Source organism: Manduca sexta, chromosome 16 (assembly GCF_014839805.1).
Source record: "Manduca sexta isolate Smith_Timp_Sample1 chromosome 16, JHU_Msex_v1.0, whole genome shotgun sequence".
Taxonomy (NCBI): Eukaryota; Metazoa; Arthropoda; class Insecta; order Lepidoptera; family Sphingidae; genus Manduca; species Manduca sexta.
This window is the reverse complement of record NC_051130.1, coordinates 8,440,104-8,459,446: the sequence shown is the minus strand read 5'-3', so window position 1 is coordinate 8,459,446 and position 19,343 is coordinate 8,440,104. Positions and strand designations below refer to the sequence as shown.

General features: G+C 34.5%; 1 protein-coding gene across 2 annotated transcripts in view; it reads left to right on the top strand.

Moving 5' to 3' along the window:
* Positions 1–19,343, top strand: part of LOC115444215 (guanine nucleotide-binding protein G(o) subunit alpha) — a 45,599-nt gene continuing 26,256 nt past the window's right edge. Inside the window, exons 1-2 of one of the 2 annotated variants that reach the window (XM_030169900.2) lie at positions 1–393; positions 16,864–16,906. In XM_030169900.2, coding sequence (XP_030025760.1) covers positions 276–393; positions 16,864–16,906 — 161 coding nt within the window. In that variant the 5' untranslated portion in view covers positions 1–275. Of the gene's footprint in view, positions 394–5,147; positions 5,642–16,863; positions 16,907–19,343 lie in introns of those variants that run through there. The other variant, XM_030169899.2, reaches the window with a different exon arrangement.

Below are 19,343 nucleotides of genomic sequence, written 5' to 3'. Positions count from 1 at the left end.
AGACGCCACCTACTCCAGGCCGGCCTGTGATCCCGGTTTTTGAGTCGCCGTAGCCGCCACGTCGAAGCGGTTGCGCGTGTGGCTTAGCCGGTCGGCAGGCGGCTATATCGTGGTGTCGTGGCGCTGAAGCGCTTGTCGCGTGTCCCACTCGTCCCGGAGCACGCGTGCGCGAGCGAGCGCGTGCGTGGCGCTATCTGCGCGCGACGACGGGCCGGGAGCATGCGAGGGGCACGGCGCTGCCGCGCGTAGCGAGCCAGGCCGTGCGCGCTATCGCCATGGGCTGCGCTTCGTCCGCTGAGGAGCGCGCTGCCCTTGCGCGCAGCAAGCAGATCGAGAAAAACCTTAAAGAGGATGGCATCCAAGCTGCAAAGGACATCAAGCTGCTGCTCCTTGGTAATGGAGCATTCTTCTATCTCTGTCTTGCTAAAACGATGCGCGCGCATGTTACCGGCTCGAGCTCTATCGACTGGGCAAGCCGGCTTTATTCGATATCGAAATAAAGACAAATCTCGATAAGAATTTTAGTTTATGAGTAGTAACATTTTTCACATTTTATTTATTTTACTTAGTTATTATTTACTAATATTAGGTACGTAGCATCTGTATTTTCCTAAGGTATTGTTGATAGCAACAATTAAGTACCTACTAAGCTCTGAGGTCCTGGGTTCGAATCCCGGGTCGGGCAAAGTGATAATTGAGTTTTTCTGCTCAGTATCAGCCCGGAGTCTGGATTTGTGCCCGATATGGCGATAGGCTCGCCCCCTATCACATCATGGGACGGAACACACTTGGCGAAAAGTGGGTGCCCTGGTTACACCTCTGCATACCCCTTCGGGGATAAAATGCGTGATGGTGTATGGTATGGTATAAGTACCTACTACTTACCTCCCTATGTATTAGCGTTGTTACTTTCATAAGTAGTTCTAAAGGCTTTTATAAACCCAAAACGGTTTACATGGTAAAATTTAGAATAAAATGTTAGACATTTTTTTATTATTGATTATTTCCATGTTATGTATTATCTAAGTCTGTAATCTGAATTTCTACTAGCGAGAAAATACTTAATATTACCAGTCGTCTACGTAACACCTACTCACCAACATGGACCGCTCTAGTAGCATGATAATATCATTAACAATGTCTTAGACTAATTCGTAATCAAAGGTCTGAGTTCCGTTAACCATACAACTAAATTGCGATGCATCTTTCCCAATCCCTGGACAGTAACTTTTTTACAAATTATAAACTGTTTCTACTACCTAAAACATGTACTCAGGTACCGGACCCCACAGTCAACAACTGCGAATGAGATATTGAATTCCCCCGGCTTAGCAAAAACAAGGCCCTGGAGGAAAGTTGAATAAGGTTATCTGGGGATAGGAAGTGTGGGGGAAGGAAGAGGAACCCTCTTAAGAAACAAAGTTACATGGAGATGATATTCAATCTTCTTGACAGCCTCGTCTCTGGACCTTGCGAAGACGAAATAAACATTGGTTGACGAGTTCCTAGATATATTTTCTATATAATACTTATTAAGTTTCCTCTGCCAAGAGACACGGCACGTTTTTTCTAGACGGTCTTCCGAGTTCTTATTGCCGCGAACAGAAAATTCTATCATTTTCAATTTCGCTACTAGATGAAAGCGCAAAACACATATTATGTCGTCATGAACGTATAGATAAATAAATCTATAACTCGTCTCTATTTTACGCCTACTACATCAGGTGTTATAAAAGTGCGCATGAGCATATTCATCTCTTATATTTTGGCAGAAAAGAAAGATCTGAATAAGGAGCGCCTTTAAATATTCTCTATGTTATGCATAAAATATTGTATGAATCTATATACTTAGTACTATTATTAGATCGAATACAGGTATTAAAACTTTGTTAAGTTGCACGTAAAATGTTAATTCAGGTATGATTCGTTGTTGAAAATTTTTGAGTCAATGTCCAACTCAGACGCTGTCAACTTGTTGCTGAGAAACACTATACTAATATGAAACTAACAATTGCTATAATTGTTAAAGTTGCTGAAACATTTTAGTTTTATGAAAGTGGAGAATTTCCCGGCAACCAGTTCACGAACTTTAAAAAGCCTGAAGGTCCGATTCAGAGCCGTAGCTAGACATGAATTTAAGGTAAGGCAGCTGCGGTTACAGCTAGGGCGGAAGCAAAAATGTAAGTAGATCTGATCTGGTCAATCGATTTTTGATTTTCTTGATTGTTAGGGTAATATACAGAATGTAACAAAATTCCCTTAAATCTGGAAAGGGGGTTATTCCACCCATCAATACGAACAATGCTTACTATGGGACCAACCTCCAAATCGCGAAATTAAAATCCCGCTGGTCCATATATTTTGATTGAGTAGTTATGTAAAATTTTGTTGATTATTTAGATAGGGCATTAGTATTTTAAGGTAGGGCATTGCCCTATAATGCCCCCCCTCCTCCTTAGCTACGGCCCTGGTCCGATTTAGCCGGATGTTTAGGCCTTTACTTTGATGAGTCATCTAGTCTTGAATCACGGTTTTATCAAATATTTCTGGCTTAGCAATCCACCAATTACGCGATCAATTTGACTTCAATCATACCAAGATCGTGGATTGGACGGATGCCATATTGAAAATTACCTTAGTGCGTGCCTATACACTCTTCGGAGGTTCTTATGAGTTGAGAGTTTAACTTATTTACCTACTTGCTGTTAGTCATGGTTTCGACCGCGTGAAAAGCCTTTGCTTTAAAAAGATTCCAGATTTAAAAAAATTATACATTCTATGTCAGTTAATTGCCGTGATAAAATATAGCCTATATGATAATCCAGGACGTGGTAGTATTCGTGTGCCAAATTTCAATCAGCTCCGTTCAGCTATTTCTGAGTTTACTTTTAACAAACCTTTAAACATCCAAACCCTTTTACACACATTCGCATTCGTCATATTTCTAGTAAAATAAAAAGTAAGAAGTAAAATAACGTGGTAACTTAAAAAAAAGGTCTTAATTATCTGAAAATATTTTGGATTATCTCAGACGTGGAAGGATAATTTAAGCTAATACCTGTCTACGCAATAGCAATCATAATTTAAACACTGCGCTAGGTTTCTATTGCCCTTTAAATCATAAGTGATGATATAGAGTGAACACACCCGTTTTAAAAACTCATGTATTCTCTATCGACCAAACTTGAGACATGTTGCTAGATATTACGTAGGTCTATTAAGAAAGGAAGGACTGAAGAAATTTTAATACGACCAATTAACATGATTTCCGGCTTCAAACTATCTTGATTCTATTTGGTGACGGATGTATTCTTATTTTAAATATGAATTTCACTCAACAAAATTACAAAAAAAAAAATTAGGAACATAAGCAACGTATTGAATATGCGAAATCACCGGCAACCTTTTTTTAACGTCACATTAGTATTTTTCTGGCAAAAACCTTATCTTATATCATTGACTCTTCAACACTCTAATCAGAATATAGACGCTCAATTCGAACCTGAGCTTCTAGCGCCCTCTTGGACTGTTGTGCCCGCTCTAAGTTCTGGCGCACTGGACAGTGGATAAAGACCTCCCCCCCCTCTCCTTAAGGCCTGGCCTATACGGCTGGTTTCGATTGGTTGCAGTGCTTACATTCTGACTTCTGGATTCAACCAATGTACTTACTTACAATATGATGAGCCATAATTCAAATGACCAATGAGGGGTGCTAAGACTTAGTAAATCAGTAGGTAGGTATTCTACATTTGACTTTCATAAAGTCCAGTGTAGAGTCCATTTCACGAAAGAAATCACGTAGCTTCTTTAATGACACGGTAGTTATCCTTAATTTATTATACCCATGGGTCGGATCAGGTACAAAAATTAAACTGAATACGTATTAATATAAGAAAAATAGAAGTAAAAAATCACGTGTTAACAAACGAATTAACTAAATTATTGTTTAAAAATTACGTCGCGTGATCCTATAACTAAAATTAGTTATAAAAACATACTAAGATAACGTCGAAGTTTTAAGACAATCGAAGTAAAAATTTGCAATTTTTCAGAAATAAATGTTATAAGTATTATGTCACATTTTTTTTTTAAATTAAAGTCATTTGAAATTGGAATTGTACCTGTATTCTATTGATTCAAATCCTTATGTATGCCCAAAAGCTGCTTCTTTTGATTCCCTATCGTCAAAGGTACAAAATGTATTTCACCTAAATTTTGTCTTATGCAATGTTTAAATTTTCACCATTTCTCTTACTCTATGTAAGTACTATTAATTATAATATTTTATATATTAATTACTTTTATACCTACTTAGTGATTTAGGTACCTATTTATATTCTTCGATTTTTTATGGTGCTCTTTTTATAGCTACAGTACATTAAAGTTTGTTATAAACAATATCATTTCTTATAATAATGAATTTACTTATAAAAATGTACTTAAATATTGACTGTCCACTGTCGAAAGCTATACAATTTAATAAATTAAAACTACTTTTTATGGAATACTAGATGTTGCTCGCAGCTTCCCCTGCATAAAAGACAGGATTAAAAGTAACGAAGCTACTTATAATAATATGCTAAGCGCTTTCCCAAACAAATCACTATTGCAGCGATCTAGAGCACCATCTGTACCACGATGGTAGCGCCATCCATTTAAAAAATCAGAATAAATAAGTATATTACCTCAATATTAAATTACCAGAATACAATTTTACCTAAGTATAAAATAATGAAAAATATGGTACATATTATGTTCGGTGTGCTAAATTTTATTTAAAATCATCAGCGGCTTCGATGTTTTTTCGTTCGACAAATACAAGCATTCTTAGAAATTTTATCATTTATAATTTTAATACCTATAAGTAATATATAACTAAGAGTAAGACGAAGTCAAATCATACTATACATAAACAATATAAATTGTAATATTTGTTCTTGTTAAGATATCTGGAAACCAAAAATATATATTATTTTTCGCTGTTTTAATTTATATTTTAAAATTACCGGTACTTGTATAAAAAAAGAAAAATTGTCTTTGACCAATTTATGATTTTAGCGCATTGCTTTTGTTCTCTTTCGCGTATGACGCTTTCACGCATGTGTGAGCGAGCTCGAACGAAGAATTCCGAACGCACCCGAACGTCAGTCGAGCGGGGCGCGGTCGCCGTCACGGAGCGGAGTTGGTGCTTGTCATCCGGCCGCCATTATCTCGTATTTAAACGATTTTGTAAAATCAATTAAAGTGTTCGCCGCCGTTACGTGTAATTCGTGCCGGGTGAAGTATAAAATTGTTGCATCGTCGACAGTGTGATCGTCGAGCCGGGTAGAGTGTTGTTGGATAGAGTACGAACAGTGATAAGTGGTACTGTTAGGTTACTGTGTGTTGGGTGCTATCGTCGTATAGGGTGGCTCCGGTCAAGCCGGAGCGGCAGGACACGTGCGGAGCGCATGCAGAGGGAGCGGTGAAAGCGCGCCCGGCTCGGGAGTCGGGGGGAGCACAGGCAGCAGGACAGCTGCCGACATGGGGTGCGCCCAGTCGGCCGAGGAGCGCGCGGCGGCCGCTCGCAGCAAATTGATCGAGAGGAACTTGAAAGAGGATGGCATCCAGGCGTCCAAAGATATCAAACTGTTGTTGCTAGGTATGGTATTGATACGATATACCGTGCAGACTCACGGCCGCACCCACCTAATGCTGCCATTGTAGCGTTATTTGAACATATTCAATCCGTGCCGTCAATGAAACGCCGATTTCGACCAACGTTTCGTTATTTTGTATTTTAGATACTGACGCGCATAGTAACATCGATATAATAAAAGAAATGGTTACACTTATCACTACCCAGCTTTCTCTTGAAATCAAACTAATCGTTATGCCAATGTGCAATGTAGTTCCGTGCGCAAATGAAAGTGTCTATTGGTTAAGCAATTTTGAACATATCAATGCGAACTCTATACCGCGATATCTTAACATTGTATTTCTCATAATGTTGAAGATTTCAAGATGTATATCGTTATTAAAAAATGCCGTACTTAGGCACTACATTTATGTCTCGTATTTCCGTAAAGTGTATAAATTTACATAATAAGCCATATGTTATGCTTTTGATTGACACATCCTATCAGAGGCTATAAAAATTATCTTATTATACATACGTACATACATAGTTATATACATCCATACACAGCTAGTTTTTTTACAAAACATAAAGTGCTCATGTTCTGGCTGGCAGTTGTCATGCATACAAATACCATAATTATTTTTATATCTGCTATGTGTTTTTTTCAGTAAGTATATGCAATATTATACCAAATGACTATCAGTTCACACAAATTGTATGAAAAACATTTAAGTTTTGGATACTTTAACAAAAATTATTACTGTAGTGTTTGCTTTTATATCGTAGATGATGCTGCACTGTTTACATAAATATTTTATGATAATAACTATTCCAGAAAACAGAAAAAACATTGTCTAGAATCAATTGTCAATGACAAATCCCAAAGGATTTAGGAGTAAAAAGAGTTTTGGGACCCAGGACCGAAAGTCCGATTTGCAAAATGTAAAAGACAATGAGTAATTACTGATGTTATATTTTGTATCAAACACGATCCTAATTCATAATGAATCAAACAATGTGACTGTTTCAATGTAACTGAAGCCAGAACATTTCTCTAGGTAAACTTTGTTACAATTATAAGGAAATCATGTAACATCTGAATTATTAATGGTTTATCAAACAGGAATTTGCAATGGTGAATCAAAGTGTTACGATAAAACAGGAAAATAAAACCAATAACTACATGACTTTAATTCTATAGTTATGGTTTCATACCTAACTAAATGTAAGTTTTTTTTATTTGTCATGTTAACTCTATGAACTGAATATATAAAATTAAATTTCAAATATTATTAGTAGAATATATAAATTGCTTTTGATGAAATACCACCCTCTCACACTTAAAGAACTATCAATTTACATATGGGTTTAATACAATATGTTCCCATAAAACGCTGTAAATAAATTTAGCTTTATCAACTATATTTACACAATATTACTAAATTAATTAAAACAACACTTAAAAACAATATCAACATTCCTATTGCTTAAAAACTGAGATAAATAAGAAACCAATCACAAAGTACAAAATGAATAAAATTGTATACAATTGTATTCCATTGGTAATTCATTACATTGATCACATTTTACCTGTTGACATTCTGTTGAAGCTGTGCCAATGTTTTGAGAGTAATGGTCAAACTCAACATGTGTAAAGCTTCAATAAATGTGTTCTCTATATTCATATGACAATACTATTACCACTATGAGCCATGCTTTATACAATTGTTTTTCATGTTAAAGTACTTGGAGTATATTGACAACAAATGAGACATTTCTAATAATCCGGAAAGCAGAATTATTTAGTACATTCAAATAAATGGTGTACAAATAAGCTTAAGATAATAAATACATTTTGTTTATAACTGACAATATGAACTGCACAAATTTGATGATTTAAAAAACTAGAGACACCCAAGGATTGTGTGTTATATGGGATGGAAAGCACAAACCATTGGTCCATTAAAATTAGCTTGTATGACATTTGAACCTAACTGGTGATATCAGTCCTTTTTGCTATAGCATTGAGGTTTGGAGGTTCTTCATGTTTGCTTCTTCTTCTTTTCTTCATCAATGTCTACATTCAAAGTTTTCACATTAACACACAAAGGGCTGCTGGCACTGGCGTAGCTTGCCTAAGAAGGGCCCTATATCAAAATTTGTCTGTACCTTCAGGATATTGTGAAACGAAAACAAAACAGAATTTGTTGGAGCAGCTAACTCAGACTTTCAGTTAAAAATACACTTGCGCATCACATTAGCACATAAATTATAAAAATAATAAAAACAAAATTAAAACAAACTGGGATGTTTGGCAAAAATATTTTTTACTTATACATGATTTTTGGACTAATGATAGAAGTAAAGATGACCTTGTGGTTTCATTTAGTAACACAATGCAAAAATGGCTCTTATATAATTAAATTAGAAGCTATAATCATTATTTCTCATTAAGATCATACTCAAATGCTCTAGGATGATGTAGACTTAACAATACCTAGAAATTGTAATAGCTAACACCTGTGATTAAGTATCCTTATGAAAATATTTGTCTTTTTAACTAATAATGTTTATTAGCATAAAACTAAAAAAATATGAGTGAAAAGAACCCAATGCAAATCAACAATCTTACTTAAATAAATAAAATTGATTAAAAACAAGCAGGCATTGAAAACAAATATTTACAACATTTTTAAGCCCTATATTATTGCAAAATAGTGGTCTTATATCAGCTTGGATAGAATATGTTAAAACTGTAGTATGTCAAAGTAATGCATAGTTTCAACTAATAACAAATCAACTTACATTCATGTGAATATGTAATTACTAATGTTTCATAATGGGATTGCAAATATGTATATGAATTGCATTGATCTTGATTTGCTCCAAAAATATACTTATAATCTGTGTTATCAGTAGAAACATCTATATTACTTTTAAACCTATACTATTATATAACCATGTATATTTATTTGAAATAATTACCTTATAAGGATTTGTATGTTTAATTTAACTTTATATAAATAGAAAATATTTAATTAAAATAATATAAACTTCGTCTTGTTACAAAAGAATATTTGTTGCAAAAAATTACAGTCAAATTGAGAACCTTCTCTTTTTTTTTTGAAGTTGGTTAACAAAATTAAACACAATTTCATAAGACTATCAACAACAAAAGACAATCATTGTCTGTTGTTATGTATTTGTCCACTTATCTCATTTTAATTAGAAACATTTTATTAACTAAATACTAATTTACATTAAAAGGAAAAAATATTTGTTCTAAATTTCTTTTACTGTTTATGCTTGGCAAAGTCACAAAGAGTTAGTCACTCAGGGACAAATATGATTCATATATCCATGTATCATTATAGGATTTTCATAAATTAATATTTTATTTATGTTTTGGTATTTTACATTCATATGTTCTCAAGTTTATTCTATACACTTTTGCAATTTTCAACATCCTTTCTAACTCTATGACTGATTGCAAGTGTCACTTGACCATATGTACCAAAATCGATGATAAACTCTGAAAAACCAATCAACTCCCCTGTTTGTGTAATTTAACATGGTCATGTCGTAAAATTGGCATTCTGATATTAATATTGCAATAAATATTTGATAGTGTGACATTTATTATCTTTGCTCTCAGTAAAATTGTTTTTATATCTTCTTAATATGCATTTAACGAGCTTTTGCTCGCGGTTTCGCCGGTGTTGAAGAGAGTTAACAAATATTAAAAAAAACCTATGTTGTTAGGGTTCAAGCATACTCCATAGAAATTTCATCAAAATTGGTTAAATAATATATTTGTAAAAGTGTAAAGGACAAAATCATAAAATTTCTTTTTCTTTTATTATATTAATAAAGATAAACTATGCTATTTTAATAGTATTTGGCAGATCTAAGACACACAAAACATTATTATGGATAAAAATATTGAAATCATTTTTGTAATCAAAGCCTCAGAACACAAATTTATCAAAACTATGTAGACCAGTTAAGTACAACCAAAACTCATACCTCAAGAGGGATTTGATCATATTACGTGTTCTAGCACATCAGGCTTTTTATTACTGTCTCAGTGACAAATAAACATTGTGGTAACTATGATCCTTATATTAAAATTAAATTATAATGTAAATCATAACTCTGACATAATAATATGATAGAAGATTAGCTATAATGGCAATAAACCTATGCATAAATATATGTATGCACCTATCTATTGATAACATACTGATATTATTTCACACACTAAGTATTTTACATGGTTACATGACACTTGAGGTCCCAAGTCCGAGAAGCAGGCCGGGCCAAGCGATATTGCGTTTTTCTGCTCAGTATCAGCTCTCAGTCTGTAATTTGAGCAATCAAGGCCCTATCACACCATGGGAAGGAACGGACATGGCGAAAAGTGCGTGTTCTGAATGCATCTTTACCTACCCCTTCGGGGATTAAGGAGCGCGTGTGTGTTATATAATTTTGACTCATAAAATATCTCCTGGAGTGATGACATTTCGATTTATTTTAACATTTACCATTTTACGATACAAGGCCCCTTTTTGCAATTCTAAGTTGTGGTTTTTGATGATTAGTTTAATTAATAGTTCATATATAATTTGTTAGAATAGTGGGGGAATGCAGTTTGCTGTAAATTAAAATTTAATTTCAAGCTAACTCTCGCACGCATTGTACGCGTAAATCTATATAAAGAAGGTCCTTTTTCCAAGATAAATAGATTATTATTACAAAATCTTTAAGAATTAGCAAATTCGTATATATCATTTGACCATTTAGCTAATCAATTAAGCTAACAATTTAGCTAATCTTGAAATTCTGAAGACTCTAAACTCCAAAAACCAATAAATATTTGTTCTCAAGTTTAATCTACAGAAAAACTTGCATCCCTTTTGACAGGTATCAAGTCATTATACTTGGCTAATAACTTGATCTCATTTTTCATTGCCTGTCATAAAACCTGAACAGAATATGGCTTATTAAATTAAAACAACATTGATTTTTTGTTGCTTTATGTAAAAATGCGATTTAGTTATTGCATTAATTTTATACGTCGATATTAATTGTTAATACAAAATTAATTTACTACCAGATCCAAGTTTGTGGAAGTGCTGAGAATAATATGTTTACTGTATTTATTAACCGACTTTAAAAAAGGGAAGAGGTTCTCATTATCTAACTATTGATAGGGCCAGTAGGACAAATTGTATGACAATTATAAATTAAACTTAACGTTTATTTTTTATTTAAACTATTTCTTAAAAAGGAATTCCGATTAAAAAAAAATTATCGATGTTTTCAAAATCTACTTAAACAATTTTGGAAAGTCTCACTGACCGCCATTTTTAATAAACGATCTCAATCGCTTTTATCGATCTATATCAAAAATGGACTAAACAGATCAGTTTGTTTTACATATTTACAAATGAGTTATTTTGATTGGTTCATTCTCGGAATCGGATTGAAGATTCAGATTGAGATCGCTTATTGAAAACGTTTGTTAAAAGCTACATTACCAGTGAGTGATAGAGAATGGCCGTTAACAATGATGGAGCCACGAGCAAAATCTAGTGGCATATATGATCGTAATCATTGACGTATATTCTATAGACACGAACGTCCATATAAACTATTTGTTCAGAATCTGAACTAAAATGGCAACCAAAACGTCACTTATAATCTATTTATTCACTTGAACAACAAATAATTTTACTTATTTGACTAATATTCTTTATACAAATCCAATTTTACACTTAGACTCGAATTCTTATATCATGACCGCCACTCCGTACACAACCACAAGCTGTTAATATTGACCATACTAAAGTTAGTTTGAATGGATTGCAGTTCAATTCAGTTGAATACAAGGAATGTTCGGAACGTCAAGTCTAGTACGTAGCACATATATATCGATGATAGTAATAGTCTCGAATGAAACATATGACTATGGTGTCGGCAACATATTGTGTCCAGAAGTTAATAAGTGTATCACGCGGCTCCGCCGTGCTGGGGGCGTAGCTGCCCATCTGACCATGAATTTGTTTTAACGGAACATCTAAGTCTCGTGTGCTACATTTTCTCAAGCACGTTTTTATACTTTGAAACATTAAATAAAGTATGAACTTGCAATGTGCAACCATACCGAAGGAAATAAAGAATCCTTATTCAATTATTGATTTTAGAAAAATATTTAATATCATGAGTTCAGTCTCTTAAATAGCACTACATCTTACTTCTATTATAAATGAGAAAATCTGTGAAAATGTGTGGTTGTTTATGTTTGTTAGAATTAAATGCAGAAACAAATGTATCGTACCGCGCCATGAAAATTAACATTATTTAGGAAAATCCATGACAACATGGGATAAAAATAAGCTACTGAAACGAGCGGTTAGTTTAACTTTTCCCTACTTCACCATTGGGGTTATCAATTTTATGACTAACTGCTCCTTTCGTAGAAATCTTATTTCGTTAAAAAGTACTAAATACATTAGTCCAAGGTTGGCTTATCTGACTGCCAATTTACATCCACATCTGAAGCGATTTATGCATTAATTATCACACATATCTTAACAATATTTACAGGAAAGTAATAGGAATACAGTAAATAGGAATTATAATTTGGATTACTACAGAATCGAAAGGGAAAGTGGCAAGTGGTTTATTAGTTCACCACTACAGTCCAATACAAACATTAGTGACGATGTCCGAAGTAGAATAAACATATATCACGTCAGTCTATATGGCTCGGAGTGACTCACGATGTCCTTGCACGTGACAAATGCAGCCGAACGATTTCTATACATTTTTTAACATACAATTTGTGTCTGCCATCCACTGGTCACTAAGGTACGCATTAATATGTCCGAATCGCTCAATGTTTACGAATGTGGGAATGTGTGAATATCAACAGTTTTCTTTCAAAGTAACTAATTGTGTCAATTTCACGCGCCATCAACAGCCTGGCAATCTCCCAGTTTCTGTCGCGATTCAAATCAAAATAAGATTTCCTATAGCCATTTGTTATGTTGAACATCTTGAATGTTTTGATTTCGCGCGTTGTTTTCTCACCTTTGGTTGACATAATTATTGAGTTTCTTTTTAATTTATTGCCGGGATTTGTAAACCACATAGCGATTAGTTTTACGATACGTATATCTGAATCTTGGATAGATTGATCATTTCTCAATACAAGTTTCGATTAACATTGTAGTCCCGTGTCACGTTACAGACAGGTATGTTATCAGGCCCCAGCCTGGGGCACGCGACGATCTTATCGCGATGATAGCGCAAAAAGGGCTCAGAACAGACGTCGACTCATCACAATACACTTTCTAATATTAACTTGTCAAGTTTCACTTGCAACCAGAGGCCAATAAGATATATTGACAGGTCAATGTAACAATTTTCGTAGCCAGTCATTTTTCAGGGGGAGCGGACTTCCGTGTCCTTGGAATTGTAGATTTGATAATTTTGTTGGTTTCAAAAGTACTCAACATCCTGGGGCTGGGCAAAACCCAATTCTCGGGTGAGCACGTTTTAAGCATGCACTTTCTTGACAGCTTTATAATATATCCTATTAACATGATATTATGTGGCTATCATAACAATGTCTTACAAAGAATAAAAATTCCTATTGCCTAAAAAAAATTTGGGAATGAAAAACAACAAAAAATTGGGAACAAATATTTTTGTTAAAAATATTATATTTGTTTTCCTGTATAATATTGTCTAATCTTACCGTTGTTTTCAATAAACAATCTCAATATCTTTTTTTCAAACCATCACAAAAAGAGAACATCCGTACATGGTTCTTTTTTACATGTTTATAAATGTAATTTTGATTGGTTTATTGATCAAATATTAAGACTAGCATTATTTATTGAAAACGGCCCATTAGTGCACACATAAATGCTTGTTCTTACATTTTTATAAATACTATTATGTCTGTAATTAAAAGCCAATGATATTATTGTAATTACATAAAGGAAAAAAAAAACATTTTAAAATTATATCGCAGCATTAATTCTTAGTTTACCAATTCAGATTATATCAAAATTGCATTTATATCACGTCTTACTTTCTTTTGGATGGGCGTGTACCACCTTCGTCTTCATCTACACTTTCCATCAGGTGAGATGGAAGACAAACGCCTATTCCATTGCAACTATATATATAAAAAAAAGAATTCTGTCAATTACGAGTTTTCAACGCTACATTACGACTCAAATATAATCCAGCATTTTAAATAATATAATATCTGTGCGAATGGTCTCTTGGCACGCGATGAGCATTGTGAAAGTTCTGTACCAGTAATTATTATAGAGATTAGTTTTGGCCGTGACTTTGCCCGTGCGGAAGTTGAAATCCGACATTTTACGTAGACTGCATTTATGTGTGATTGCGTGTTTACGTATGAGTACGTTGCAGGCTATATAATGTAGAGCTTCATTATAGTCAAATATGTTAAAAAAGGGGATTGTGCCGACTCGTGTGACGTAAAATATTAAAATGTTACAGAAAACTAGTAAAGCTTATCAACTTGGCTTTTGAATTTTCATATCGTCGTTATGATTGCGGAAATCCCTATAAAATATTTTTTTTTTTCTATTATCGTTACTTTGATACTTAAAGGTCGCTCACCGACTTGTCCTACGTATATATAATTATTTTCTAAATATTCAGACCATATTGAATCTAATTCATCTGCAAGATTTGCCATATTTTCAGCATTTTCTATAAAAATCCAATTCTAACGAGTCCAGTACAACAAAAATCACTCTTTGTCATTCATAGACGCATGTTGAATGGACAGTCGCAGTGTACACTATCAATCAGCTCTGCGCCTGTCTAAGTATGAGTTTATGTATCGGGAAGGGTCAGAGATCGGCCATTCTCGCCTGGCGAGCCAATTAAACGCAACTGGGGTCGTGATACTTGGAACCTGTATTTGACATAGTTCATTTTGCTACTCCCACGTAACTAATTCATTTAGTTTATTAACGTACGTGCATTGTGTTCGCTTGTTAAGGTGTACAATGGAGGTCATGCCCAATTGAAATCTTTTTGGAATGCGTTTGATTCATACATGTTTTTTGTTTTTTTTGTCTCATAAACCAATAAACACTGGAGTCCCTGCTCATTTTAGTTCCCTTTACTCACTATGCTATGATAGAGAATGTACCTATATTTCAACTAGCTATTTTAAAAATCAACAAAACACATTACTCCTCAACTAGAAATGTCTGATTGCACGTGTCCCCCTTTTTATGTAGACCTTGACATTTACCTAGTTAATCAAACTTTTTTCGGGACTTGATTATTTACAAAACGTAATGATGTTTCCGAGTCTCCTCCCTTATAAGCGGTGTCGTTTTAAATCGATATTTAAAGCGTGCGAAGTGTTGTAGTTATTCTGTAACCTTGTTAGCCCCTATATGACCCCGTACCAAAGGTTTCACACGGCAACGGATCAATTTATTTTTCCACGCTATTTTCACTCTGCCAACGAGACGTGCATAATGTTGACTGGAACGGTTTACATTTAGGCGGATAATTAAATGGTTTTTATATCATTGCGTGTTTTATTGCGGCGGTCGGCCGATGTACGCTCCGGGCTCACACATCTTTTATACTCAACGTGGAATGAATTCAGTTTCTTCGTGAATTTATTTGCATGTTTTAAAACTGTCCATTCGGCCACATTAGGTAATCGATTAATAGGGGACCGGACAAATTTTCAGAAGGTGTTTTAAATTGATCATTGTGGATATAAATAGCCAAGAAAAATAGTATTTTGCACAAATAATGCTTAAAAAGTACATAAAACCATGCCTAAATGTTAAATAGCTATAATTCCCGCGCAAACGCTACATTATGTCATTTCGTCTCGTGTGACGTCATACGTGGATAAAGCAACTTGACAAGTCTTGTCATTTAAACAGTGATTTTATAATGCCAGATTAGGGTTATTTACCCTAGATTTAGGGTAAAACTAAATCAGCAGGGTATTTTTTTTAGGGTAATTTTTAGGGTAATTCTACGAGTTAATGTATTAAAGCTATTGTTTCACGGTATTGTAATAAATATTGAGCTTAGAGAAAGATGTTTCCTACAAAAATTGTAGGCCATGAAACAATTATAATTTTTTATTCAATACAATTTTCGTGTACAGCTAGTTGTTCCTAATAAAATGAGATAATTAAATTAATAATTATTGAAGTGGAAGTGAAGAAAGAAGTGGCGTCTGCATAGATAAGGATATAAAAAAAAGTACCGAATTATTTATGATTGATTTAAGGGTAAAATTTTAAATTCCAAATAATCCTGGGGTAAAGAGAAATTATGATCTGGCAACACTGCATAGACCGTGTTAATCTCAGGCAATCTCAGGTTACTGTGTAACAACCAGAATTCTATATAAATAAATATTCTATTCCATATCATGTGGCAGCTAAAACATAAATAAATACATCTCATAACCATAACCTCCCTGGGTGTACAAATGATTTAATTAATTGAAATATTCATCGATTTATTTTAAACCGAAACACTATTTTTTATTTACTTACATCAAAGTGATTATTAGAGCAGTTCTGTGTCAAAAAACACATTTAAAGCATTAAAATAACACAACGCGGTATGACATCCAGATGACGTCTGTTTGTTTACATTTTACCCACGTGTGACGTCATGCGCCGTGATTGGTGTTTCATTTGCCGTAAAGAATAGACTAAAAATATTATAATTATTGTATTTTATTTATTGATTTAAAAATAAAAATCACAACTCTTTTACAAAAACAAATATGAGATAATATTTTTAATATTACAAACTTTACTTTAAACTGAATTTCTGATTTTTTGGTAATACCTGTCCGGTCCCCTATTGCGCTGCACTTTCGTTTACGGTGTTATCTGATGCTCTCTTGATCTCCTGTCCGTCTAGTAGTAAACAATATAGCAATCGGCAGGGTGGTCGGCTCTTGCTCAAATAGAATAGTTGCGATAATATCAAGTTAATTATAGCTCGTAAATATAACTTCGGGCTATGTTAACGTTGCGCTGCATTCACAGGCAGAATTATCACTGGATACCAAAAAGATTAGACGCGAAAATAATGAAATTGTCCGTCTGCCTCGGATGGTTTGCGTTGCCGTTGTAATTGACCAATATGAATAATCGATCGTTATTCTTATATTATGTTTCCTTTGTTCTCAGGTGCTGGCGAGTCGGGCAAGAGTACTATAGTGAAACAAATGAAGTAAGTACACGAACGGTGCCGTCCAACACAAACTTGTTTGTTGCACGTGAATAATTAAATGTACAGTACGAAAGCACTCGCGGCCTACTTTCATTTATAGGAATTTATAGAAAAATCGAACTGGCGCGTCATTCGCTTATGTTAAATTTATGAGTTGCGCAACATTACAGCTCCACACGACATACCACTACGACGAAAAGTCCGCACAGCACGTCTAATGTTAAAAGACAACGGATAACGGTATTAACAACCTATCGTATACATAATATTTAATCAATATTGTTTATAATCTGCGCGATACGATTGTTCGCTATCAACCCATTTGTTATCTACGACTTGTCAACAAGCATTTTACATTTCGGCGATAAGGGATTAGCGAGGATATCGGTGCCGACTTGGAATATATCGGCTCAAGATAATAATATCTGTCATTAAGTAATATTTCACATTGATTGTAACGTATTTGTATAATCCGTTTGATGCGCGTGTTTATTTACAAACATTCGTTTGTGTGTTTTTCTAAACAGATGTTTTTAAAATTAGATGCCAATTGCAATGTCTGCTTAGAACATCGTCCGTTCCGCGTGCCACTGCAAGTAAAAGGGCTTGTATATTTGCACAAGAATACAGTGTAGAATGTTAAATGGATGACTCTTGGCCTTGTTATAGTGACGAGCAGCAAGGCTATGTGGTTTCGTGATTGGTTAATTGATTCTCTGGTTTCTAAGATACGACCGCCGTCACGTCGCAACGACGCGACGTGAGTAACGCTCTTACGCATGAGTTTATGAACGTCATGACGTCATCAGGGCGATATTGTCGCAGGCCCAGCTGGCAAAACATTCAATGGCACTTATTAATCTGGCCCTTGACAGTTTGTACTTAAGTTACTCGTAGCAGCCCCAACAGCGAAGTTTAAAAACCAGCTGTAAATGCGCTAGGTTACCGCAATGCTGTTCATAACAAATCCGGAGCAATTATAACGATGTATTGTAACATTGAAATATACGAATCAATACTCCATTAATTATAATATTTATTTATATTTTAAACATTTGTTTCTTTGTTACCGCGACTGGCGCCTATAACATTTCCACACTCTATGCCGATGGTGACGTCATTTCGCGTCCCGGATGCGAAAGATCTATGCAACACCAGATGCTTGACGTCAAAATATTCTATAGAGGCGCACGCTATCTGGCTCACAGTGGCAATGCGAAGCACGCTAATATTCCCAATATAATATCAATTATGAATCGCATACACACATTTTCCTTGTAAATTTGTGTACCTAAAAGTATTGAAAGTTTGACCATAGACTGCTGTTAAAACCATTGTTAACACCCCTGAAATATGTGCACCTATTTCACATTTAGAAATGCGAGTGCATGGAAAGGAAAGTAAAATAAAAGCACTCGCCGTCGCGGCGTGCTGAACATTCTTATCATATCTGGCAAAACTCAGTGAATGTTTTGGTTTCGTCGGAACGTTTCACAGCCAGTGCATCGCACGCGCATGGGCGACTCGCCATTGTTCACGTTCTCGAAAAATGTTACATTGTAATCAATACGGCACAGGAATGCTGTCGGCGGAATGTAACGCCAGTTATAGAAATAACGATTCTTGTATGAACATTGCTTGTTTGACTTAATGAGATTAGATGTTTCTAATTTTATAAATGTCACACATTTTTGACTTAGACCAATTCGTTAACTAAGTTGTTCTTGAAATTGGGGCTGTATGAAATAACTTAATATGATTTAAATACATATTATGTAGTTTTCAAAATGACAATGTTCCTATCTCAGTATTGATTGATGATGTGAATAATCGATTTTCCATTGATCGATGCTTTATGGATAATGTTATCGACGCGTCTTCCGATACGAAATGACTAGTCGATACCGATACTCGAGTTACATTGAACCCTAAGTGCTGCCGCTGGGTCCGATTCACGTCGAACGAAGCTCAACTTAAAGATAATATATAGTTTTACCTTCCGAGCATGATTTCTAATCGGGACTCATTTAAATATAGCGTAGTTCCCTTATATTTTACTATATAATTTGACCTGCTGAGTTTTATTTGATTATTGTTTATTTTTTTTTTAATTAAAGACGTACAAATAGCTTCAAATTTTGTAACATATGCTGTAAATGGAAACATTTCTTACGAGTTAAATTAAAGTTTTTAGTTGTCTTTGAGCCTAGTGCCCTCGCTTATTTATGTACATACAATTTGAATGTCTGATCGGGCGGGCAATTCCTGCTGATCTTGGAGATAAAAATTAAAATTTAATATTAAAAAAAGTTTAATGTTTCACAGTCAAATGTTTAGCTAAAAGAGTCTTTGATGTTCGGAGATATTAGACGTATTTCCGGTGCAGTGTAATCCGCGTATATTTTAAACTGACCAAAAATTTGTAGGTATTCATTTT